The sequence below is a fragment of the Mizuhopecten yessoensis genome, unplaced genomic scaffold (genome assembly GCF_002113885.1).
Source record: "Mizuhopecten yessoensis strain PY_sf001 unplaced genomic scaffold, ASM211388v2 scaffold10921, whole genome shotgun sequence".
Lineage (NCBI taxonomy): Eukaryota > Metazoa > Mollusca > Bivalvia > Pectinida > Pectinidae > Mizuhopecten > Mizuhopecten yessoensis.
Genome location: NW_018408788.1, coordinates 115,386 through 137,414, shown reverse-complemented (window position 1 = coordinate 137,414; position 22,029 = coordinate 115,386). Strand labels below are relative to the sequence as shown.

The 22,029-nt window shown below is 36.0% G+C and overlaps 1 protein-coding gene across 1 annotated transcript in view; it reads right to left on the bottom strand.

Moving 5' to 3' along the window:
* Positions 1 to 727: 727 nt before the first annotated feature.
* Positions 728 to 22,029, bottom strand: part of LOC110463709 — a 116,699-nt gene continuing 95,397 nt past the window's right edge. The window contains exons 6-12 of the mRNA XM_021518513.1: positions 8,446 to 8,466; positions 7,039 to 7,059; positions 6,770 to 6,790; positions 3,461 to 3,481; positions 3,163 to 3,183; positions 1,054 to 1,074; positions 728 to 775 (exon numbers count right to left, since the gene is read on the bottom strand). Coding sequence (XP_021374188.1) covers positions 743 to 775; positions 1,054 to 1,074; positions 3,163 to 3,183; positions 3,461 to 3,481; positions 6,770 to 6,790; positions 7,039 to 7,059; positions 8,446 to 8,466 — 159 coding nt within the window. The 3' untranslated portion in view covers positions 728 to 742. The remainder of the gene's footprint in view (positions 776 to 1,053; positions 1,075 to 3,162; positions 3,184 to 3,460; positions 3,482 to 6,769; positions 6,791 to 7,038; positions 7,060 to 8,445; positions 8,467 to 22,029) is intronic.

The window sequence follows — 22,029 nt, the reverse complement described above, 5'->3', positions numbered from 1 at the left end:
TTGTACAAGTTTTAATCTCTACTAACCAGGGATGCTTCCAGTCAAATATGGTTGATATCCATCTCTTAGTTCCAGAGAAGAAGTCGCTTAAAGCAATATAGCCAAATTGCCTCCTTTTTGGCCCCACCCCTTAGCCCCCTGGGGGATCGGCCCCAACATTTGTAAAGGTTTTAATCTCCACTACCTAAGGATGCTTCCAGTTAAATATGGCTGATATCCATCTCTTAGTTCCAGAGAAGAAATATAGCCAAATTGCCCCCTTTTGGCCCCGCCCCTCAGCCCCCTAGGTGATCAGCCCTACCAATTGTACGATTTGAATCCCAACCACCTAGGGATGCTTCCAGTCAAAAGGTAAAATCCAATCAGTGGTTAAGAAGGAGAAGTCGTTTAAAGAAATTGTTGACGTACAGATGACCCTATTGGGCCCCACCATTCGGAACTGGTGAGCTAAAAATTAAGCAAAGCGATGTACATGTTGAAATAGAATTGTGTTTATATTTTCTACACCGTATCCATGTTTTTTTTTAGAAAATGTAACAATGTTTTATCATTTTTTCTACAACAACGATTTATTAAAATAGTACTCCATCTACATGTACATGGTACTTGATTGGTTTTGTGTGTTTGAAAATAATCACTAATTTAGTGACGAAATACAAAGTATGGCTCTTTTCCGTAATGATGCTGTTTTGAGAATTTGATATAAAGCTAAACTTTCATGTGGGAGATATATCTGTGTTATTCAATTACTTACCTCCAGTTCTTTTAGTCTCCGCCGTAAGGAAAATAGACTTAATGTTACAATAGTGATTGTTTAAATGTTAACATTCAGTTTTCTTATAAACAATGCACTATTTGTAGTATAGCATTGGATTACCATCCAAAAACATAAATCGTAATTATTGTAAAACATGTGATTTAGAGATAAATTTCTAATTTTGTGACAAAATTCAAAATATAGTAGTTCTACTCTTTCATAATTATTCTCTTAAGAAGAGTTGTTATAAAAGGAAATGTCGGTGTGAGAGGCATACTGAGTAAACTATTGCTTACCTTGTCTTTCTCTCTTTCCTTCTGTAAGAAAATAGATGTTGCATAGGTGANATTCGTCTCTTTATGCACAACAGTTATATATATAGTTTTGGGATGGGGATCTTAACCATTTCAAAGTTATGACCCAGGGGTTAGGTCTCCAAGGGTGGGGCAGACCCAAGGCCATCCTGGAAGAATATGTGCATTCATCTCTTTATACTCAGCAATTATATATATGGTTATAGGGTGGGGATCTCAACTGTTTCCAAGCTGTGACTAAGAAACTAGGTCCCTTGGGTTGTGGCCAGACCCCAGGATCAATTCAAATATCATGACTGCATTCGTCCCTTTTTGCCCAGCATTAGTATATATAGTTTTGGGGTGGGGATCTCAACCGTTTCAAAGTTATGACCCAGGGGTTAAGTCTCCAAGGGTGGAACCAGACCCCGAAGCCATCCTGGAAGCATATGTGCATGCTTCTCTTTATAATCAGCAATTGTATATATGGTTATAGGGCGGGGATCTCAACCATTTCCAAGTAATAAACTGATTTTTTTGCCCCATCCCTTAGCCGGGGGGTCAGCCCCATTATTTATACAGTTTTGAATCCCCACCTCCCGTGAATGCTTCCGACCAAATATGATTTATATCCAGTGCATAGTTCTACAGACGAAGTCGTTTATAGCAATAAAGCCAAAATGCCCCCTTTTTGCCCCGCCCTCAGCCCCCTGGGGGGTCAGCCCTACCATTTGTACAATTTTGAATCCCCACCACCTAGGGATACTTCCAGTCAAATATGGTTGATATCCATCTCTTAGTTCCAGAGAAGAAGTCGCTTAAAGCGATATAGCCAAATAACCCTTTTTGGCCCCGCCCCTCAGCCCCCATTGGGGGTCAGCCACACCATTTGTACAATTTTGAATTACTGCCTCCAATGAATGCTTTTGATCAAATATGATTGATATCCAGTGCATAGCTACAGAAGAAGTCGTTTGTAGCAGTATAGCCAATTAGCCCCCTTTTGGCCCCGCCACTCAGCCCCCTTGGGGGTCAGCCCCACCATTTGTACAATTTGGAATCCCCACCACCTAGAGATGCTTCCAGTCAAATATGGTTGATATCCATCTCTAAGTTCCAGAGAAGAAGTCACTTAAAGCAATATAGTTAAATAACCCTTTTTGGCCCCCGCCCCTTAACCCCCTGAAGGGGCAGCCACACCATTTGTACAATTTTGAATCCCTGCCTCCCATGAATGCTTTTGATCAAATATGGTTGATATCCAGTGTATAGTTCTACAGAAGTAGTTTGTAGCAATATAGCCAATTTGCCCCCCTTTGGCCCCACCCCTCAGCCCCCTGGGGGATCGGCCCCACCATTTGTACAAGTTTTAATCTCTACTAACCAGGGATGCTTCCAGTCAAATATGGTTGATATCCATCTCTTAGTTCCAGAGAAGAAGTCGCTTAAAGCAATATAGCCAAATTGCCTCCTTTTTGGCCCCACCCCTTAGCCCCCTGGGGGATCGGCCCCAACATTTGTAAAGGTTTTAATCTCCACTACCTAGGGATGCTTCCAGTTAAATATGGCTGATATCCATCTCTTAGTTCCAGAGAAGAAATATAGCCAAATTGCCCCCTTTTGGCCCCGCCCCTCAGCCCCCTAGGTGATCAGCCCTACCAATTGTACGATTTGAATCCCAACCACCTAGGGATGCTTCCAGTCAAAAGGTAAAATCCAATCAGTGGTTAAGAAGGAGAAGTCGTTTAAAGAAATTGTTGACGTACAGATGACCCTATTGGGCCCCACCATTCGGAACTGGTGAGCTAAAAATTAAGCAAAGCGATGTACATGTTGAAATAGAATTGTGTTTATATTTTCTACACCGTATCCATGTTTTTTTTTAGAAAATGTAACAATGTTTTATCATTTTTTCTACAACAACGATTTATTAAAATAGTACTCCATCTACATGTACATGGTACTTGATTGGTTTTGTGTGTTTGAAAATAATCACTAATTTAGTGACGAAATACAAAGTATGGCTCTTTTCCGTAATGATGCTGTTTTGAGAATTTGATATAAAGCTAAACTTTCATGTGGGAGATATATCTGTGTTATTCAATTACTTACCTCCAGTTCTTTTAGTCTCCGCCGTAAGGAAAATAGACTTAATGTTACAATAGTGATTGTTTAAATGTTAACATTCAGTTTTCTTATAAACAATGCACTATTTGTAGTATAGCATTGGATTACCATCCAAAAACATAAATCGTAATTATTGTAAAACATGTGATTTAGAGATAAATTTCTAATTTTGTGACAAAATTCAAAATATAGTATTTCTCTTTCATAATTATTCTCTTAAGAAGAGTTGTTATAAAAGGAAACGTCGGTGTGAGAGGCATATACTGAGTAAACTATTGCTTACCTCGTGTTCCTCCTCTTTTTGCTGTAAGAAAATAGATGTTGCATAGGTGATTTTTTGGAGGGATTTATTTCACCAGTCTTAAGCTTAATATCATTATAGATAACACTCCATAGTTAAATAACAATTACTGTTCATATGAGCAATAAAGTGTTTGCAGTAGGGCGTTTACTTACCAAACAATTTCACAAATCGGAAATGTTGTGACACTGTGTAGCATAAACACAACTATATTTGCCTTTAGCCTTGTCTTTTATGAAGTAACCTTATTCCTATTGTATTTTAACATTGTAGTCTGTTAATACAAGAGGCCCAGAGGGCCTGCATCGCTCACCTGTTTCTTTTGTTACATGAAACTGACATATAGGTAACTTCAGAACAAATTTGGTAACTAGAACAAAAGACATTTTAACATCTCTAAAACGCTTCTTAAGATATTGTTGTTTGAAATTTGAGTGTGAAATTGTAATTTTAAAGCTTTTCACTCACGTTGACCTTTGAATTTTTTAACACTCTTGACTCCTGTGACCTTGAAAGTAGGTCAAGGTCATTTTAAAGAAAAACCTTTATAGCACTCTATTCCTGGTACCTACTGGCCAAATATCATGACCCTGGGCCATATGGAACTTGAGAAGAACATTGTTAAAGCTTTTAACCCATGTTGACATTTGACCCCCGACTAGCACTTAAAGTTGACCTTTGACCTCATTACTGTAATTAAGAAAAAGATTCACATTGCTGGTCTTCATTACATACCCAGGTATCATGACTCTAGTCCAAATGGTTCTTAGGATATTGTTGTTTAAAGTTTTTAACATAGTTGACCCCTGTGACCTAGAAAGAAGGTCAATGTCATTTTAATGAGGAAACTTTATAGTAATACATTACAGGTACCTACTGGCCAAATATCATGACCCTGGGCCTTATGGAACTTGAGAAGAAGATTGTTAAAGCTTTTAACCCATGTTGACATTTGACCCCCGACTAGCACTTAAAGTTGACCTTTGACCTCATTACTGTAATAAAAGAAAAAGATTTGCACTGCTGGTCTACATAACATACTCAAGTATTATGACTCTAGTTCAAATGGTTCTTGGGATATTGTTGTTTGAATTTTTTAACATATTTTACCTCTGTGACTTTGAAAGTAGGTCAAGGTCATTTTAATGAGGAAACTTTATAGCACTCCATCCCAGGTACCTACTGGCCAAATATCATGACCCTTGGCTTTATGAAACTTGAGAAGAAGATTGTTAAAGCTTTTAACCCATGTTAACGTATCACTTAAAGTTGACCTTTGACCTCATTACTGTAATTAAGAAAAAGATTGGCACTGCTGGTCATCATAACAAAACTAAGTATCATGACTCTAGTCCAAAAGGTTCTTAAGATATTGTTGTTTGAATTTTTGAACATATTTGACCCTTGTGATCTTAAAAGTAGGTCAAAGTCATTTTAATGAGGAAAGTTTATAGCACTCCATCCCAGGTACCTACTGGCCAAATATCATGACCCTAGGTCCTCCAGTTCTTCAAAAGAAGTTGTTTAAAAGAAATATTGACGGACGACGGTCGACGGACGCCGCAGTACAGCATAAGCTCACCTTCGGCTCAGGTGAGCTAATAAAATAACATGTAAAGTAAATATAAGTTACTGTACAGTCTGGATTATTTGTTCCTTAAGGACTCATCTTTGATATTAGATGATGCTAATATACAATTCCTTTATCTATTAGCTTATTATCTTAATATGACTAATTTAGAACTGTGCCTATTCTATTGATTTTGAAATTCGGTTGGAGTTAAAAATGTATTATTCTGGATCATCATCAACATATTCATAGTCAAGTATATTTGGAACTGGTAAATGTACTAATAGGTTTTCTCCAAACCATGAATATTTCATTTGAATTACAAAATAAGACTCCGCTTGAAGTATGGTGAAAGGATTTTTGGTTTAAACATTTACTGAGTTGATGCAGAAAGTCAAAAATTGTTAAAATTTACTCCATCATATGACAACATTGTAATTGGGAACTCGATGGACCTATCTCAGGGCAAACAAATAAAAACAAGAGGCCACATGGGCTTGAATCGCTCACCTGGTATTAATCTCACACTTGTTATCTTAAAAGTGGAATATCAGTGATTGATTCATCAGAACCTATTATAAGATTTAAACATATGACACCCGTCACCTTGAATGTCGAACAAGGACATTAGGTTGTACAGAGTTTATATTCTTCCAACCAAGCATATGCATGCTTCTAGCAAAATATCGTTACCCTGGACCTTTTGGTTATACAGAACAAATCATTTAAAGATTTAAACATAAATTGACCACTGTGCCCTTGAATATTGGCTAAGGTCATTCATTTGAACAAACTTGGTAGCCCTTCATCCCAGCATGTTAATGGCCAAATATCATCACCCTTGGCCTTTTGATTATTAAGTAGAAGTCATTTACAGGTTTTAAACATATTTGACCCCTGTGACCTTGAATATATGTCAAGGTCATTTATTTGAACAAACTTGGTAGCCCTTCATCCCAGCATGTTACTGTCCAAATATCATCACCCTAGGCCTCTTGGTTATTCAGAAGAAGTTGTTTAAAAGTTTTTTAAACATATTTGACCCCTGTGACCTTAAATATAGGTCAAGGTCATTTATTTGAACAAACATGGTAGCCCTTCATCCAAGCATGTAGCTGGCCAAATATCATTACCCTAGCTCTCTCGGTTATTCAGAAGAAGTTGTTTAAAGGTTTTAAACATATTTGACCCCTGTTACCTTGAATATAAATCAAGGTCATTTATTTGAACAAACTTGGTACCCCTTTATTCCAGCATGTTACTGGCCAAATATCATCACCCTAGACCTCTTGAGACCTCTTGGTTATTCAGAAGAAGTCGTTTAAAGGTTTTAAACATTTTTGACCCCTGTGACCTTGAAAATTGATGAAGGTCATTTATTTGAACAAACTTGGTAGCCCTTCATCCCAGCATGCTTCTGGCCAAATATCATCACCCTAGGGTTTTTGGTCACTGAGAAGAAGTTGTTTAAAGTGTAAAAAAATTGATCCGGACGCAGGACGGACGACGGACACCGCACCATGCCATAAGCTCACTTGGCCCTTCGAGCCAGGTGAGCTAAAAATGTGTCTTAATTGTTCTAAACCATATAAACAATTACAACTAAAAGGAAGGTACTTATAAATATTACAAAGCTTTTATTTTGTTTTAACAGAAATTATTTTAAGAGTTGAACTTAATGTACATGTTTCTTTATTGAACATGTTTACAGTATAGCTTACCTTCCATTCCTTCTTTTCTTTCTGTAAGAAAAAAGATGTTGCAAATGTGAACTTTTTAGGGATTTACCGAAGCAATTAGTGTTTTTTTCTCCATTTTTTTTTAAACTAGGTCTCCATGTACATGCTTCGTTATTGATTATGTGCTTGTAAAAGTAATTCCTTATTTAGTTAGAAATACAGCTCATTTTCATAATGATATTATTTTTGATAATTTGATATAAAGCTCATTTCTAATGTTAGAGATACATTTGAGGTATACTATTACTTACCTCCAGTTTCTTTATTATCAGCTAGAAAGAAAATAGACTTCATATTAAAATGGTGAATTTTTGCATGATTAACATTCAGTTTTCATATAAGCAATACACTGTTTGCACTAGGGCGTTCAATTACTATCCAATTTCACAAATCGTAACTGTTGTGAAACTGTGTAGCATATATATATATACAACTAAACATTGTATTTGCATTCAAATTACCCTTGTCTTCTCAAAGTTACCTATGCTTTTTTGTTATTTGAACGGAATACAACAAAAGAACTTCCAGACACGATTACTACGGAGTGACAGCGCCATATAAAGAGGCGCGAGTCAATAATTACTAAAAATACAAAGAAGGTAGCACCGTTTAAAATGTAGTTTATCGATACAGAAGTAAATAGGACGACTGGACTTGAAGTAAATGCTAGCTTATTGATCATTTGCTTTAGTCACTTATTCCTATTTTTGTGACAAAACTGAAAATATATTTTGCTTTCTTAGTTGTTCTCTTAAGAAAAATTGATAAAAGTTAAAGGTGAATGTTTGAAGGATTTACCGAAACAGTCTAAAGCTGAATACCAGTAGTATATACACTTCATAGTTTAAGAACAATTGGTTTTCATATACGCAAGACATTGTTTGCAGTAGGTCGTTTATTTACCATACATTTACACAATCGTAATTGTTGTGAACATGTGTAGCATATACACAGTTATATTTGGATTCCCATTACCCTTGCCTTTATGAAGTAACCTTATTCTTATAGCATTTATAGACTGGGATGCAGTAAACTAGCTTCCAGACACATTAAAAATCAAATGGCAGAACCAAAAATAAATGTTCATTTAATATTTAAAGCACAAAGAAGGAAAAAGCTCAGTTTAAAATATTAGGTTGTTAATGCAGAAAGTCAAGCAAAGTAATTGTTTGTTGTACAACATGACCGCTTTGTACGTTTAGGCCTCATTATGACTACTTATTCAGTTAGAAATACAAAGTAAAGCTCTTTATCATAATGATATTGTTTTGATAACTTAAGATATATGCAAAACGGACGAATATATACGTCCGCGCAATAAATGAGTGCTTTCTGATTCGTTAGAAAAACAAGTGTGTGGTCTTGCTTTTATCACATACCTTCCGTATTTGGTAGAGATCGATACAAAGATTTTATAAACTTTGATATTTTTTGCAAATACTGGGAACTTTTCAGTTCGCCACGACAAGGGGATTCCCATAAAAAAGCAGTTCCGGCTGGTAAGTAAATACAACATTCCGTATTGCACATGTGCAATACAGAACGTTGTATTTCATGGTCTGAAAATTGCTTGTATTACTATAAGAAGATTCAACAGGTATGTGATAAAAAGGCCATTTTTAATGTGAGAGATACATTTGAGGTGTACTATTACTTACCTCCAGTTCCGTTTTTTTCCGCTGGAAGGAAAATATACTTTATATGAAAATGGTGAATTTTGCATAATTAACATTCATTATTTGACTTTAACAAAAACATCATTTTTCATCAATCTGAACTCTCTTGTGATATGTGATATCGATCGCCCAAGAAAATGGAATACAGACAAAAATCTTAAAACTCTTGAGAATCCAGGTATTAACTTTTAATAATATATTTTATTATAGGAAGAATTCAGGACCTTGTTATATAAACAATACTCGCATAATTAACATCAGGAGATCAAAAGGGCCCATGTCGCTCACTTGGATATATATAAGCAGTCATGGCAAAACATTTTCACCAAATATTTCTAAACATTCGATCTGTCTCTATGGGGAGGGGGTATAGGTTTCAGCTCGCCTGCCTGAAGGGCAAGTGAGCTTATACCATGGTGAGGCGTCTGTCGTCTGTCAACTTTTCATTTTTTTTATAAACAGAGTGTGTGGCCCACCTGGTGGCAGAGGGGCAAAAATTTCATCTAGAATATCTTTGGGCAAGGGAAATTTAATTTTCTATAGATAAAGGGTGTGGCTACCCTGGGGGCAGAGGTTGGTGCCCATTTGGGAGAACATAGGGAAACCGTTTAAAATACTCCACCTTCTGTATGAAAAGGAGGGATTTGAACCAAATTTGGTATAGAGCATCCTTATAGGCAAAAGGGACTAAATTTTATGTAAATGGAAGATATTGCCCCCTTGGAGGCGGAGGGGCGGGGCCAATAAGAGTAGTTTGGCCATATTGCTTAAAGCGACTTTTTCTCCTGAACAAAGTGTGGATATCGACAATATTTAGTTTGCAGCATTCTTCGATTTTTGAGGATTCAAAATTGTACCAGTTGGAGGACTGGTCCCTGGGTCAGAGGGGCGGAGCCAAACAACATTTTTAGCTTGGACATTATCAAGATCCCACCCTATTACCATGTATACAACTGAAGAGCATCCAGAGACAATCGCAATCGTGATGAAATAATTGACCTTTAGGTCTGCCCTACCCAATGGAACTTTATTTCTAAGCCATAACTTTTAAACAGTTGAGATCCACATCCAATAACCATATATACCATTGTTGGGCACCAGGAAACGAGCATAATCATGATATTAGTACTGACTCTTGTATCTGGCTCGACCCCAAGCCCTATGGACTTAGGAAGCAGAGTACAGTAGAAATGGCCTGATCCTAAAAATAAAGGGCATATGTCTCGGATAAACATGGATAGTGGATTCATCCTGCACAATACACCTACACATACATATATATACACATTTATAAACTACATTTTGTATACATTGTTTTATTCTAGAAGAATGATTTTTTCAAAACTATTTTCACCAGATTTGGGACTTGTGAAAACCATGGTTACAACATAAAAAAAAACACACCAAAAAATGCAAGACAACATGATTTTTAACTCAAAATTTGACCCCCGCAGGTAGTAATATTTTTTTTCTTAAAACAAGTCTTAAATTGAATATCACCTACTCGGTAACAGAAATAATCACGTTTTAGCATAGGTCATTCCGGTGGATTTTTTTTCACAATATTTACATATGTGCTGAGTACAAAAATAGACTACATGAAAAGCTAGCTTTTGTTGTGTAGACACAGATCTGTAAATGGCGAAAACTGTAGACTTTAACCAAATTTGATAAATTTTTTTAAATTATGAAGACCACATAGTCCACTTCATCATGTAGAGTGCGTCCGTGTATGTTCGTACAGGCATCTATGTTTGTATATATTGAATTAAAGGCTTATATTCATATGCTGGTGTTGTTTTCTGTGTTAAAGATGCGACGTACATGTACAGTGGGTTATCGAGCTGCTCTGTGTACTATATTTAGACACCTTATTGATATGGATACATCCTATAATTTGATTGGAAGGAAGTAGTTGGCGCCGGAAAAAGAAACTTGCATGTTCGGGAGAGGTTTTCAGCACTCCGGAAATCTGACACACGCCGTAAGTACTTTGCTATAATGAAAATACCTGGAACAACTGAACAACTAGAGCTGAGTGTTGCGATAACTATTTGTTTGATCTTGCTTTCTAACCATATATTTCCAAATGCCTACATTTTATCATTTAATAAAATTCACAGTTTTTAAGCGTACGAACTTACCATACTACACTCATATATGTATGACACCAGTACCGGTAAGTTCGTACAGGCAATGCAGATCTATACTACAAATCTTACACAATGTCTTAACGCCTAATTTTGATACTTTTGACAGTTACTGAGTGAAAAGCTGGCTCTTACAGAATGTCTGTATGATATTATAATTTAATCATAATATAATGACTTCTTAATGTTACCAAATACTTATTAAATTTGAAAGATTTGAGAGGGGGAGGGGGGAATATTGGCATAGTATATAATATACAATCCCAACTCGTACACAACAATTCCCATTTTAGAACTTCGCTATTTTAGTATTTCAACCTTTACTTTCTCTAACATTATAGAACATGTATTATTATTATATGGCAAATACTAAAATAAAATAACATAGATTTAATATATTTTTGGTTTCTTCTGTCTTTCTAGAATATGGTGACCCCTCGGTTATAAAACTGGAAGCTTGTCTACTATGCTATGCAGTCAAGATACGTTTGTAGTTTTAACACTTTCTGAAACATTACTGGTTATACATACATGTACTTTCAAACTGCTCCAACTCCCTAAAGTGACCCGCAACCTATAATAAGTGTCTTTGTCACAGCTAGCTATATAGACACATGTCGTGACTGAGAAAAAATACTAATACACTTAAAATAGAAATGTAATAAACTCATCCATGGCGAAAATACATATATTTTTTAGTTTCTAACTGCTGTAACATTGGCGGTATTTGGTGGGTTTGAGCATACATGGTCTTAAATGAAAGGAGAAGAACCAGTCTTCAAATCAAGCTATATCATTACAGCGGTTCTCGAAAGTGTGTGCACAAATTCGGAAGTGGAACTTCAATAAACATTTCAATTCTGTTTAGTCGGACAACTACACGTAAAAAAATAATGTACACTATATGTAACAGGGTCAACATATTTTGGACTAATGGGCATAGCCTCGGATAAGAAATATACTAGGAGACTAGTCTACATTTTGTATATCCTTTCTTACACTTATGCGATCTTGTCCAAAGGTGTACGAACATACACGGACGCACTCTATATATATGCCAATTTTATATAACAATGGTTATTCATTGTACAAAAATATCACCCATTGTCACTGTGTGCTACTGTACACTGCTACCACGGTCATAACTTTGAAGTGGTTGAGATCCACAACCAATCGCCATAAAAACCATTGCTAGGCATAAAGATCCAGGTGAGCGATTGGGCCAAGGATACTCTATATCAAATTGTATGGAACTTAAAGGATTTTAATATTTATCTCTATTTACCTTATCAGGCTACACCCCCCTCTGCCCTAAGGAAATCAAACCATCAAGTAAAGTGAAATTGGGCCCTTGGTTAAAATACTTTTATTCTTAAAGGAGGAGAAATATTTTAAAGATTTACTAACACTGGACACAAGCTATTCATGTGCCCGGTGTACCACCAATTATACATATATAGAATGTGGCACATAAATTGATTAAAAGTAACTTATAAAAGTTATTCCCATTTCCAATAGTTATATCTTAGTTTCATCACGGAATTAGATTTGAAGTCCGTGGTTTCATACATGCCATATCTAACGATTTTGGCGCGAGACTCACGAAAACTGCCCGAGAAAAAATCCTCACGGCGTGAGACACATTTCTCACGAATTTCAATCGGTCTCATGAAAAGAAAAGAAATTTGGTCAATCGTAGTGAATAAACAATAGCTACATGGATTCACACTGACCTTGGTCACCGAGAGGTCTGAAGTCACACGCCAGCCACTTAAACTACAGGCCCGGCCAATTAACAGCATATACTAAGGTGTGAAAGTTCTGAATGGCAGAATTTAGCGGGGCATGGCTTGCTCACCGATGTGTGAACTGTTAAGCAATTAAATCAGTGACCCCACATCAAGTGGGGGCTAGTTGCTAATTAATATGTGATGACAGTTGATATTATCATTAAACAGCAACATAGAGCTGTTAATTCCAATCGAAAACATGGTTTACCGAAACGGAAATGTTGGAGGTGACTATAAAATCGAAACCGGACACTGACATTCAATCCGGAATTCATTCTCTTGCCGTTGGGATGGGATTGAGTGTTAATGAAAATAAAATAAACCGAAGAAAACAAGTTTCTTCAGAATTGGATATATAAAAATAGTTGTTATTGGGTTATTTTTCCTCCAACAAATTAATATTAAATATTCCCAATGTTTTCAGATATATTTTTTTCTAACCTGGATTAACAAGGACAACCCTCTAGAATTTCTTCTTTTTTTAATTACTTTAATTTTTTGCCTTTCATGTGATTTATTTACTTTTAAATGTTGATAGCTTTATCTGGACCGTATGCCACGTGTAAACCTTCCTAAAATCCTTTAAAATATCAATAAATCTTCATTTTTGGCTCTAACAAAGTAATTAGAGGCTTCATAATAACACAAATGATTCAATACTATGGTTTATGCTATATAATTTATGTTTTAAATGTCTCACGAATTCAGAGAAAAAATCTCACTATTTTTGACCAAATATCACTAAAAATAATCACTGATCTCACTATTTTGCACCAGAAAGTTATGGCATGTATGTAGTTTTACCATGCAGTTGATCACCTAGCTGTCAATGAATGTGCCTTCCTGTATTATCTACCCCTGTAGCAGTCTACATGTCAATCAAGACACCACTTTAACCAAATTATAGGGTTTGACCTCAATTGAACCTTTTATCAAAATGCTGCTTTTTATTGATATCTAATACTTTACTTCACAAAACTGAGTCATCTTTGCTTAAGGATTCTCAACACCAAATTTGGTTCGAATCTCTACATTCGCACAGATGAAGGATTTTTAACATGTATCCATACGTCCTCCCTAATGGGCCCACCCTTCTGTCCCCAGGGGAGCCACACCCTCCTTATATACAACAAGCTTAAGAGGCACAGAGGGTCTATATAGCTCACCTGATTTAAGACAATTTCCCCTATTGGGTCCCGCCCCTCTGCAACACCCTTCATTTATACAAACTTAAGTTCCCTTTGTCAAATGATGCTCTACATAAAATTTGTTATAAATCCCTCCAATTTCGCTAGAGGAGAAGGATCATAAAAAATAACCTCAAGTGCCCTTATTGGGCCTTAACCCAGGGAACCACACCCTTCGTTATTAGAAAACTGAGTGCCCTTTGCCCAATGATACTCTACACTTATCCAAACGTCCTGACGGAGAAGGATTTTAAAGATTCATCTCAATTAACCCTATTTGGCCTCGCTCCTCTGCCCCCTGGGGGCACACTGGGTGTGAAAATAATTACATTTGAATTAATTGATGATGGGACAAGATTTCAAGATTTCAAGATTTTTTTTATTACGCTCTGACACACAAAGTGTGTAACAAGAGGTCAAACAAAATAACATCAATCAAAATAAAACATGACAGAGAGAGTAGATTACACATGGACAGATTAAGCATTATTTCATTGATAGATTCAGCAATATTTCATAGATAGATTCAGCAATATTTCATAGATAGATTCAGCAATATTTCACATAGTTTGATGTACATATGTATCAGATGTATTGTTACAAAGTAACAGTAAGGTTATACATGAACAGATTCAACATTATTTTCTTACATGTGAAACAGTAAGTTTACACATCCTCATTTCATACATGTGAAACAGTAGTATTATACAAGGACAGATTTAGCATTATTTCACACATGTAGATTACATGTGAACAGATTCAGCATTAGTTCACACGAGTGAGAGTAGATTACACATGAACAGATTCAGCATTAGTTCATGCATGTGACACAGAAGAATATACATGAACAGATTTATCAGCATTAGTCATATATGTATTGGATACTCAATTTTCACAGCAAATTATCTTCACTGCCATAATCATAATGCAAAGTATAGTATTTTTGACATACTGATTTATTTCAATTGTTATTTTTTTATAATTATTTGCAGTTTTACAAGAAATGTACTAACCCTTTTGATTAATTGTTTGTTACATATTGTGAACATTCCTTTCATTTTATCAACATTTGGATTGGTGTAATAATATTTTGGAATAAATTTTTCCCTAATCTGGCGTATGGATTCTTGTTGACATTTAAACAAATAATGAAATTCATCTCCTGTTTCATTTCTATTACAAAAAGTACATTCTCTTTCCTCTCGAGGAATTCCCATCCAACGGCCAGTTTCCAGGGGCAGCGGAAAGTTTGACGAGCGAAATTTGCAAAACACAACACGATCCCTCTTGTTTAATTGAGTTAAGTAATTTTCAAAACCAAAATTAGATTTAAATAATAGATAATTTTGTCCTCTACTACTTTTTTCGATATCGGCATACCACTTTTGAATAAACTGGTCATTAAGCGTTTGTGTTATAATATGTTTAAGTTTTTGTCGTTCTAGAGTAGTCACTTTTTGAGATGTCCAGATATATGTCAACCTTAGATCATTTAGTGTAGTTTTGATAAAATTTAGCCACTTCGAGTGAAATGCACCCGTTTCGTGCATTGCATGTATTATATTATATAACTGACTCGAAACTTTACCATTTTCTGTTATTAGTTTGTGCCAAAATAAAATCATTCTATTTTTAATAGTATTTTCTAAAGGAAAACGTCCCGATTCTCCATATACCATATAATGAGGCGTAGATTTCCTTAAATTGAGAACTTTTTTTATAAATTTCAAATGTATCGTTTCCAAGAGGGTAATATTTTCGAATCCCCAGTTCTCTGACGCGTATAACAGTATAGGCAATATTAATGTATCAAAAAGTTCAAACTGTAGGTCTACTGGTAAATTGATATTTCTGATTTTCCTATATAAAGCAAATAATGCTTTCTGGGCTTGTTCAGCTAGTTTCTTTTTCGCCTTACCAAAGTTTCCAGTATAGTTAAACAATAACCCAAGGTACGGATAAGAATCTACAATTTCAATTTCCTCTCCGCAAAGCATAAATGTACTATTGATTTTCGATTTTCGTTTTGAAAAGACAACTATTTTAGATTTATTTGTATTAACATGTAATTTCCATATTTTACAATAATCGCCGAAGACATCTAAAGCTTTCTGTAGACCCTCGGGCGATTCTGCCAGTACAACAGTGNTATATATTTATAAAAGGCTCTAAAGAATATTTTATATGTTCATTCAGGATCTCATCGTTTCCACATGCTTTATTATTACTAAGATGTTTAACAGATTTCCTTATCTCTGTCTCAGTTATTGGACCATTTAAAACATGGTCATACATATTTTCATCTAATGTAGCTAACTGAAATTCTTCCACATCACTGTTATCAGTATTAAGATTTTTGAAATAATTGAAAATTTCATCTATTTTTTTATCTACTTTGATATTTTTCCTCGTACAATCTATTTTGTTAAAGATATCCCAAAACTTTTTAGGATCACTTTTTGAGGTTTTTCTTATTTCTCCCTCCATTTTATCTTGGAAGTTTATATAACATTTTTTCATAGTATTACGATATTCTTTACCTTTCCTTTTCAACCTTTTCCTATTCAAATTATTTTTTATCATTTTATAGTTATGCTTAGCGATATTAAACTCGCGTCTTTTCTTGGCACATTCATGTGAAAACCATTGTTTAGTGTTTTTGTCATTATTACAAGGCGTAGTACATTCTTTTTAACACCAAAAATGGATTTACAAGTATCAGAGAAAATATTTCTTATTTCCTGTACAACATCATCCATCTCAGATTGGTTTGATATATCATTCATCGTTTGCAGTAAACCTGCCAGTCTAACAGTTTCATTTCCTTCAATATGGTTTGAAAATTCTTGCCTTTTGTTTGGCTTCCATTTTACAAAATCGTTGCATTCCATGGTCACTTTAGGGGGTTAATCATCAGGGGAGTAGCTATCATTACAAGTGCAATTAAATTCTAAGCGACAATGTACATCAGAGAGCAGTGGATCAAATTCTTTCACTTCAAAATCTTCAATAATATTAAACAATTCTGATGAGACAATCAAATAATCTACTAAACTGACATCGTTACATGTTTTTTTACCAATATGACGATCTTTTCCAACTCTTCCATTAGCAATGTATAAATTAGTTCTTTTACATAGATCTAGAAGTTGATACCCGAAGTTATTCGGGTTACATTTATCTTAACTATATCGATCCAAAGGAATTTGATATACAGGTAATTTTTCAAAGTCATACATGTATGCGTATAATTCATCAATTCATCATTTACAGTAATATGCAGTGATTCAAGGAAAGTTTGATCAGGAATAACATAGTCTGGTAGGGCTTTAGTTCTCGCAATAAAATCACCCATTAGTGCTACATATTTGTGTCCGTTTGACAAGTCTAGTAATTCATTTTCAATATCATTAAATGCATCATTATTAATGTATTTTGAATTTTCTGGAGGCAAGTATACACATCCAAATAATGCATCAGAATCTGTATCCAGTAGTTTTTTTGAAACTGTCATCCACTGGATATATTCAGTTTCTGTACAATGAAATTTTAAATGACTTTTCATTTTCTCTTTATAAATTACAACAATACCGCCTGATTTCTTTTTACAAGATTTTCGATGTTTAGCATGATATGTATAACCAATGGGCAATTCCAGTGCGTCATATTTATCAGTTTTACTCTCGAGCACAACTAGTATATCATTGGATTTAATGGTTTCTATAAATTCAAGTAATATCAATTTGGACTTAAGTCCACAGACGTTAAGTACAGAAAACTTAAGGTTTTTTTTCTCACGAGAATGTTCATAGGGGGGACCTCTTGTTGCGCACCCCTAGCGGTATCCACCTGCATTGGTTCCGGGGGGATTGGGTCTGACTGGGTTGTTCGGATTCTGCTGCTGAACACGAACCCCATGGCTAGGCAGTGGTTGGTGTGATGTCGGTCCGGGTGGTGGTGGGAAGTAGCGCTGGCCGTTAATGAAGAGTTTATCAGCTCTCATTCTTACCGCTTGGTTCTTTCTTTTCGCCTCTTTCATGACAGGATAGAGTATTTTACGTCTTTCATTGATTTCATATGGGAACTGTTCATTGACGTGATACATTGGTTTGGAGTGTAATTTAGTGGGAGCCGCTGATAACACTCTGTCCTATCTTTCCTATTACTAAATACCGCCACGATCGAGCGTGGCCTGCCATCATATCGTGGACAGAGTCGGTGCACCACTTGCTGTAAATGGAACGGTATATCATCCTCTATTCCAAGCTCATTCTTTATGCTTCAGTATCTTTAGGGTGAGTGCCAGTCTCCGTCTCTGGAATGCCCCCAAACAACAAGTTGATTTTCATGGATCGTGTCTGGTCCTCGAGCAGCATTTCCTTGACCTCGTATGTCTGTTGCTGGGCTTCATCACGTTGTTGCTCAACTTTGGAGAGACGTTCCTCCAACAAGGAGTAGTGAAAGTCACTATTCTCTATACGTTCCGAATGGATAGTCAGCTCGCGTTTGATATCAACGATAGATTTATCCATGCTACACAATTTTTCGTCCATTGTATTCAGTTTAATATTAATTTGATCCAAGACGTCCAGTTTGGCGAGTCTGTTGTAAATATCGTGGATAACCATGTCAAGCCGAGGTGACGACTGGGGCGGGTAGGGGGGTGGGGACGAGGCAATATTACATGTTCCTTGTACCCCTGAAGTGTAAAACATTTCCGATGGAACTTGCGGTTGAGGCTGTGACATAGTGTTTATGTGGTGACAATATAACTCTCTGTGTGCACTTGCTAAAACATCACTTAATAGTCTGACTTTCACTTGGGCTACGCCTGCTGGTTGTACCTGTATGCGTGTCACTAATAGTGGTCAAGGGTGAGTGCCCCGCACCGTCAGACCTTCGCCTGTTAATATTCCGTTTTCGGCCCATAAACACATTCCAAAAGTCCAAACTTTCATACTACTTACAGCCCTTGGTTCTGCACTTTCATTTTAAGCACAAAGCAAGCTGAGTACGTGTCTTCTCGGAGGTATACATGCCATTTCATCTATGCCGGTCTTACAGGCGATCTACTCTCGCCGCCATGTTTTCACGGACAGGAATAGGATATACGCACGTTTTACGAGGTCTTCCTTGAACACCAACTCTGCTTAAAATCACATGTTTACATAGGTGGTCAGTTGTGTGAATTCTCTTATAATTATTGTCACATAAAACTTGTACTTATTTTCAGATTTGTGTGAACTGTGTATGTGTTTAACTTGTGTGACTTCAGTTTGATATTATTATCTGTTATTGTGTGCTTTGATACATCAACTACAAGATGGCAAACGCTCAGATCAACGTTAAGTTCATCACCAACAGAAGAAGCGGACAGAACGTTTCCCATAATGGATTCATCTACAGACAAATACGTAGAAACGGCGACAGAACATTCTGGAGATGTTCAACCTTAGGTTGTTCAGCATCCCTCTCGACAGTAACAACATACCAGCAAACTTCGGAAGACATCAACACAACCACGCCGCAGACCCAGCCAGTGTTGTTGCAAAACAGATAATGAACCAGATCACCAACCGCTGCATGGAATCTATCAGACCCATACCTTCCATCTTCGACAAGGAACTCAACCAACTCCGAGACAACGACTGAGATGACACCTCCAAAACCGTGGTCCAGCGACTGCCAACATTTTACATTGCCGACGTGTCAAACGTCAAACTACTTGTCCGCCGAGCTGCTGTTCTTCCACTCATCTCCTTAGACCGCATAGAAGACGTCTGATTCCAAACCCTTGAAGATGCTGATGATGCTGACATACCACATCCCGTGCTGCTTTTCACAGACTACGTCACAGAGCAATGGGTAGAAGGAGACCGACCAACCTGGAACCACTTTTCAACAGAAGGACCTTGGACGACCAACCATCTGGAAGCTTGGCACGGAAAACTGAAGAAAAGAGTACTGCATGCCCACCCCAACATCTACACCATCATCCGGACGTTTAAAGACATACATAACGTGAATGACATCAACCGGATCCAGACAGATGCAGGAGACACTACTCAACCCCGAAAGAAGACATACGCCAACATCGACAGACGCCTGGCCACCCTGAAAGATCGTTATCAGACTGGAACTATCGACCTGTTGACCTACGCCGATTCAGCATCACAGCCTCTGCATCTTGGATAGAATGTGATTTGTGCTAGAAACTTCAGCTTCATTTAGCGGTTTACTGTTTATTTTTATATTTAATAATTGACTTTTAGTGTTGTATTAAATTGTATTACTGTTATATGTATGAATAGAAACTAAAAATCTTTTTCTGTCAAAATTATTCTGGTTTCAGACGGGATTTTTATGAAATACATAATGTAGTAGGATTTATTAGTCTGAAATTACTTACATCAGGATATATTGAGCTATCACTAGAAATGAATAATTACATATTATCTAAAGTTGAGAAATTTATTGATTTAACTAATAGATTCATCTAACTAGAATATGATTAGTATATTTTTATTAAATACTTCCCGTTATATCAATCTGCTCCGAGAATGTGTGTGTGTGTGTGTGTGTGTATGTGCATATATACATATTTTCCATATTAAATGTCCATCTATTTCAATAAGTAATTAATTATCGATAATTTTGTAAATATATCTTATTATTCTGTGTAAATGTATATATGTTGTACCGGTTCAGGAGAAGACTAATATAGGCACTGCCTGTTGTCTAATCCTTTTGTAAATACAATAAAATTTATTTGTTGAAACCACAATAGAAACTATATTTTATTGCTGACATTAGTATCAATGTGGCTTAAATTAAGGAATTTTATTTTTCATATAATGTAAATATTAATATTTAATGATTATTTTCTATTACTTAGTGCTGTATTAAATGTGTATTACAGTTATATGTATGAATACAAACTTTTTATCCATTTAATTATTGACTTTAGTATCATATCTACAAAATGAGTTGACAATCTTAGTTGAAACGGGCTATAACTAAACTTCAAATGATTTCATATATAAACACCTTCCTTTCAATTCTCCTGAGTTGGTGTTCGGGGAATGAGCCTGTTTTTCATAGCACACATAGGCAAAACTTTCAAAACTGATGAGCTGGTTAGAAATAAAAATAGCAGTAAAAGTTTGCTTCATTCAGCTGGGCTTCTCCAGAGTGTGGTCCTATTCTGCACCCTCCGTTTATACAAAATTTGGGAAATGTCTAGTTCAAGAACTTTTTTAATTTATCCAAGTTCCAAAACAAAGAGATAAATATGAATGTTGAAGAAAAATAAAAATAAATGATGTTTTGTGACTAGTACGTCTATTAGTGAGACAAATAGAGACTGCTGTTTTGAATACTTTACGATACATATTTGTTTCTATGCTGTTTCATGAATTGCTAGCTATCACTGTGTTAATATAAACTAGAAAATGTATGTAAGACATAAATACCCCCGCTGCCATGTGAAATTAGTTTCAGTGTTCTATAAAAAGTTACAACCACATTGATCTTGATACCCTAGCTGAAACAAGCACACACACAAGGTACTACACTTAAAGTTGATAGGTTGATTTTGATATTCATGTTTTTTTCTGTATGTTATAACCATCCTGAAACACAAGGATGTCAGATATATACCCATATTTAACCTTTATATAAAGAATGACCAAAATCCGTGAAAGAATGAAGTTGCTAAGTGTTTAAATTGAACCAGTTGATGAGTTTCTATATATAGCAAGTGCGACCTTGGCCTTGACCTTGGATCCCTGAAACACAAAGATGTCCGAAGTATACTCATACTTGACCTTTGTATAAAGTTTGACCCGAAATCCGTAAAAGAATGAAGCTGCTAAGTGTTTACATTGAATCGGGACGGGTCGGGACAGTACGGGATGTGAGGGACATGGGCAACACTATATGCCCCCCCCCCCACACACATTTTATGGAGGGGGTTGTACCTTTGTATAAAGGTTGACCAAAATATGTCAAAGAATGAAGTTGCTCAAAATATGTCAAAGAATGAAGTTGCTAAGTGTTTACATTGAATCGGGACGCGACGGGTGTTTACATTGAATCGGGATGGGACGGGATAATTATGCATTGCATATTGAAATGATTGTGTGTGTATGGTATGCTCCTTTGATATTAATGCATATTTATTATCCATAAAAACTTCATGTACCTATAACAATTAAAGGGGCATCACGGTAAAGTAACTTTTTTTTTCTTTTCAAATATTACATAAACATAACAAGTGAGACTCCTTATGGAAAAATGACGATCGGATTTGGCTGAAATAGATTCATAAAAATGATTAAATCTAAGATAATCATCGGTTTTTCTACCTGTCTGACCAACGTTTTGTTCAGGGATTTCCCTCTACTAGCGCATGCGCATAGCACACGTCCCATTTTTTTG